At 37.9% G+C, this 5371-nt stretch overlaps 1 protein-coding gene across 1 annotated transcript; it reads left to right on the plus strand.

Annotated features, from left to right (window-relative positions):
- Positions 1–204: 204 nt before the first annotated feature.
- On the plus strand, positions 205–4389 carry TM2D3 (TM2 domain containing 3). Its single transcript, XM_009696219.1, has 5 exons — positions 205–298; positions 1173–1330; positions 1928–2102; positions 2689–2764; positions 4032–4389. Exons 1-5 carry the CDS (start codon positions 211–213, stop codon positions 4195–4197), a joined length of 663 nt encoding a protein of 220 aa, XP_009694521.1. The 5' UTR covers positions 205–210; the 3' UTR covers positions 4198–4389.
- The last annotated feature ends 982 nt before the right edge of the window (positions 4390–5371 follow it).

Raw genomic sequence — 5371 nt, forward strand, 5'->3', positions numbered from 1 at the left:
GATTCAATTCTAATGGTCATTTTTATGTTTAATGTAAACATTCTACTATTTATAGAACAGGAAAACATTTTTATAATTTTTTTTATTCTCATTACATTTTCCACTTGTAATTTTCATATCAGCGTGCTGAAATCAAACTGTTTCTGAAAATGAATTTTATTCTAGAAATATGACTTTCTCCATTTTTATTTTCTTGTAGCAGGATCTTTGATGACCACAAAGCATTCGCAGCCACAGTCTACATTTGCAAAAAGTCTAACTTCAACAAGTACAAATACTCCTTATTTTAAAGCAGCAGGTACAATATTGTGTTGTTTCTTTTGCTTCTCTCTGTGGGCCTTTTTCCTCAGTGTCTTGAGCTTAATAGTAAAATCCTTGAATTGCATCTTAGAAACCTGTAAATGCTTTCACAGTGGTAAAAGACGTTGTAGTATAACACATTATGAATTACTCTTCAATGACCTTAACAATTAGTTTGGATTATGCAATTAGAAAATTGGTCCATATCAGATCTTAGAGCTAGAAAGCGACCAGTTAAACTGCCATTGTGGTTCATGTGTCTTATACCCTCTCAGGATGGTGGAAGTTCTTGACAGACTCCAGCATTCTGCAAGAACTTGCTACTGTTCCCTATCGAATATAAATACAGTTTTTGTAGCTCCCTAAGGGGTGCATCGGGATTGGCTGAAACGCTGCTCTTGCTAGTAATTTAAGAGGTGATTCTGAACACACACAAACAGCAAATGGCTGAGCTAGCCATAAACTTAATTAGACCTGAACTGAAAGTAGGTTACATGTGTCAACCTGCTTCTATGCCTAAACTGATTACTTCTGCGGAGGAACACTGGCTGAGGTGGCACTAATCCGTGCTAAGCTCTGTTCTGGTGCTGTGCTGAATTGTGTTGCTGTGCTGTCCTGCACAGAACTTATGTGACATCCATGCAGGGTATCCTGCTGTGTTGTGTCGCTTGCTTGGCTAACGCAGTGGCTCCCACAACACAAACTTGTAATGCTGTTCACTGTATAATGAGGAAAGCCCTTTGTACAGCACCAGTGCATGTGTGTGTGGGTATGTATGTATAAAAGAAAACATCGGTGTGTATATATACTTCAGATTGTATAGCGTTTTTTTATTCACTTTCTTAATTTTATTCACATATTTCACCTTTCAGAAAGTACAGAAATTCCACCTTATGTGACTAAATGTCCTAGCAACGGGCTTTGCAGTAGATTGCCACCAGACTGTATGACATGTAACACAAACTATTCCTGTATATATGGGAAGCCGGCCACTTTTGATTGCAAAGTCAAGCCACATGTTCATTGTGTTGTAAGTAACCTGTTACTTTTAAAGCCAAATTTAAGTCATTTAATTAAACTGTGGCGTCTTGTCATAAAATACAAAAAATTGATTTCCAGGTTCTTACATGGCGGGTTTGCAGATCTGTGATGCGTTTAATCACACAGCTGTAGGCCGTTGCTGAAGAGGCAGACGTACCCTTCTTTGTTTTGCCTTTCTTGCGCTGGATCTTTTTGTTATGCAGCCATGCAATGGAGTTAAATTAATTTGTTGACCAATCACAACTGAACCATTTTGAAAGTGGGGAGGCTAAATATCTGTCAGAAGTACAAACTGATCTTACAGGTGAGACTGAATGAGTCCTCCTTTTGGCAGTAAGCTTAGGTTGGAGGAAGCAGTAATGTTAAACTGCACTTTAGTAACTCTTTGTCAGTTTTCTGATGTTGATTTTTCTATTTTACTTGAGTACATAGAGGTAGCAAAGAGGGTACTTGTTATTTTGCCCAAAACGTCTACCCATGAAATGTAATGTCTACCCATGAAGTGTAATTTGATACTGCAGACTGTGCAGTAATAATTTATTTTATTTTTAATTGCTGGTGAAGTGATAATGCTGTCCTTTTATAGGATCAGAATAACCATGAGCAGGAGAACTTTACAATTAACATGACATGCCAGTTTTGCTGGCAGCTTGCAACAACTGATTATGTATGTACCAATTCTACAAACTGCATGACGGTTTCCTGTCCGCGACAACGATATAATGCCACTTGCACAGTACGGGATCATATTCATTGTCTAGGTAAGGTGGGCTAAAACACATTCTGTAAAGAAGCTTTTTTTCCTAAAGAATTTCTTAACATTTTTTGTAATGGGTAAATACAATGATTGTTTATGTCCATTGCAGTAACAGCCTGCACCTTGATGAATCTATTGAATTTTTTTATAGTTACATTTTAATTTTTAAGCATAATAGTGACATCTAACTGTAAACATTGGCTTTTAATACTGTTGTATACCTTCACATGAGAGAAAATAGTTCTGTTTTATTTTTGTCAACTGCTGTGAATTAAACTCATTTGGATACCACTAATAGAATCAATATCAAATGTCTCAGTAGGATAATTTAAAAAATTCGTGCTGATTTCACCAAACTACTTTAAATTCCCCACTCTTTGTTCAGTGACCTTGCATTTTTTCTGATGTGGGACAAAGACTGATGGAACAGAGGACTGTAGAGTACATACGGGTTTTTCTGTTGACAGTGTTTGTTTAAATTAGTGTCAACCCTTTTAGACTCTTGTTAGAGAAATACAGCATTTTCTTGCTTCTTGTTTTCTCACTTGTTATGTGGTCTTTGTTTGAATGTGTTTTTTTTTAACGTTTAGGTAATCGTATCTTTCCTAAGATGCTCTATTGCAACTGGACTGGAGGTTATAAGTGGTCTACTGCCTTGGCGCTAAGGTACACAAGAACTATTAGATAATGTCAAGCTAAAATAGATAATATTACTAGAAATAGATTAATTGTCTGTAAAATCTTCAATTTGTGTGTTTTTCTGCTTGGTATTTTTTAATGGTGTACTGAATAATCAGTATTTTGTATAGTCTAGCTTAGAATTTGGAGGCATAGGATGCCTAAAGATTTCATACGCAACAATACTAGCTGTCTTCCATAAATAGAGCTTGAGGGGAAACATTCATTCTATTTCTGCATCAAATGTGCTTTCTTCAGAGTAAATGTCAGTGGTTCTTAGGCATCACCAAGTCATCCATTTTCTGAGTAGAGAGGACATGTTGGCTTTTATTCTGTGTAGTGTCCAATGAGGTACAAATGCTCAAAATATCAGCAGATTTGTGGCTTTTTCTCCCAGTTTTTTATATGTTTTAAACAATTAGGGCTGAAGATTGTCCAAATTACTTCTTGGCATCTGAAATGAATGCAGCTGTTTCTGAATTAGATAGATGGCACTGAGCTGACTAGAGTTGGTATCCACTTGTTACGGCTTCCTTCCCAACTGTAACAGCTAGAAATGCCTTAGGAAGAAGTTTCTTGCATTTTAAATTATTAGAGAAGAGACCAGCGTAGCAGTATTGAAAGAAACTATTTAGGTTATTTTTGGAATATTAAGCCATTAGAGCACCATGATAGCAATTTGAAAATAACTGAAGTTCTTTTGGTGGTAAGACCTTTTCCATGAAATTCTAACATTTCAAAAGTGGTTGATACGATAAATTAGGCAGTGAGACTCTCTGTTCCTGGAGCCAAAGATACAATAAGACTCTGATTAAGAAAGCGCTGTAACACACTTTCCTTCTCTCTGCCACCAGCTAGAGAAACTTACTGTTGCCTGACTTCTGCATGGGGCTGAATTTAGTGTTTGGGTCTGTTTCTACAGGTTGTTGGTTGGGTTTTTTTAGCTTCTGCTAGCTTAGAAAAGTCAAGACACATGTATAAATTCGAGAGTTTTGGGTTTTATTGCTTGTCATGAATGAAAAACTGTCGAGTCTCTGGATAGTATTAACTAGCTAAGAAATAGTGCTATATCATCAAAAGCTTTCTCATTTAATAACCCAGTCAGCTCTTTTTCTACAAAAAAATCTATAATTTCTTGAATGACATAGAGCAAAGCTATCATTGGCTTGTAGGTATGTCAGAAAGAAGTATGGATACCCAAACCGAGTTCCTTTAAAAATAATAATAACAATGAATCGTGTTTTTATTCTTACAGCATCACCCTTGGTGGATTTGGTGCCGATCGTTTCTATTTGGGCCAGTGGCGGGAAGGTCTGGGAAAACTCTTCAGCTTTGGTGGACTTGGAATATGGACACTAATTGATGTGCTGCTAATAGGTGTTGGCTATGTGGGACCTGCAGATGGTTCTCTTTATATTTAAATGTGGGTGCAACCAGTTTCAGAGAGGAGTAATTGCTTGGAAAAGGCTCTGAATAGAAGAATGGAGAGATTTGAGCCTTTAAGGTAGAATGAAGAGCAACTGTTCTTTCTATGTGCATACATTTTAATGTACAGCATCTGTACTTAGTTTGCCTTTAACTAAGGTAAAATAAAAGAGTGGATCACTGAGTAAGTTGAAATTCCATTTCCTTTCTTCTATGGACATGCTATTTTTCTATGAAAAAAGTTGAACAGCTAACCAAATTCTGCACTGTGCTTGAACTTGGATGATCTTTCAAGCACCAAAAGAGATGCAAACTAACTTGAATATTGAGTTGTTGGCTTCCTATTTGTATGCTTGAATTTAACTTTAAAGCTAACATCCCTAAATATGTCAGTAATACTTTTTATTTTTGTATTTGTGGGAGATTAATTTATTTGCCTGAATTACTCTAGCAGTACGTAGATCACCATGTCTTATGATGTTAATTGCGTTCATCTCTTGTTTTGGGATACAGGCAGAGCTAATGTTTGCTTAGTGACTTGTTGACTTAAAATTATGGGGGTTTTAGAATTAGATTGCAGTAACACTAAAAGCTAAATGTGAAATAATTGAAATAGATTTAGGGTTGTTCCAGAATATCTTCATTTTGATTGGGTTTGACCCGCATATCAGTGAAAAGTGCAATTCGTATTCCTGTGCTAGCAAGCTTGCTGTGTGAATTTTAACAAAGGGCTGGCAATATAGTCGATGCATTTATCCACTTAGGACTTCGTAACAAGATCATGTAGCAAACTGTAGTGCCCTACAAAAGAGTAACTTAGTTCACTTAGGTACCCCAAGGTGGCTGCCTCCCTCTCGGCCAGGTGACCTCTTGCCGTGCCCTCCCCCTTACACTGGGCTTGAACTGTCGCTTGTGTAGTACTAAGGTGCGGTAGATCTGAAAATAGTATCACTTGAATAAACTTGAATTTGAAGCTTTTATGGAGTTAAATACTAACTGTTTTTTACGACCTCGCCTTCGCTCCGGCTGCACCTCCGTTTCCCTGCACGGGTGGCTGACGGCAGGGGGGAGGGAAGGGATGAGCGGCGCGGCCGTGGCACCGGCCCCGAGCTGAACACGGACACGGGCTGCCCGCCCGCGGGCGGGGAGCTGCCCCCACCTGCGAGCAAG

This window comes from Cariama cristata, unplaced genomic scaffold (genome assembly GCF_000690535.1).
Source record: "Cariama cristata isolate BGI_N322 unplaced genomic scaffold, ASM69053v1 scaffold31652, whole genome shotgun sequence".
Classification (NCBI taxonomy): domain Eukaryota; kingdom Metazoa; phylum Chordata; class Aves; order Cariamiformes; family Cariamidae; genus Cariama; species Cariama cristata.

Coding starts and splice junctions, on each gene's coding strand:
- TM2D3 (XM_009696219.1), top strand. CDS start 211: ATGACCACAAAGCATTCGCAGCCACAGTCTACATTTGCAAAAAGTCTA. Junction 1,331..1,927: donor AGCCACATGTTCATTGTGTT/GTAAGTAACCTG, acceptor GTCCTTTTATAG/GATCAGAATAACCATGAGCA. Junction 2,765..4,031: donor TCTACTGCCTTGGCGCTAAG/GTACACAAGAAC, acceptor TTATTCTTACAG/CATCACCCTTGGTGGATTTG.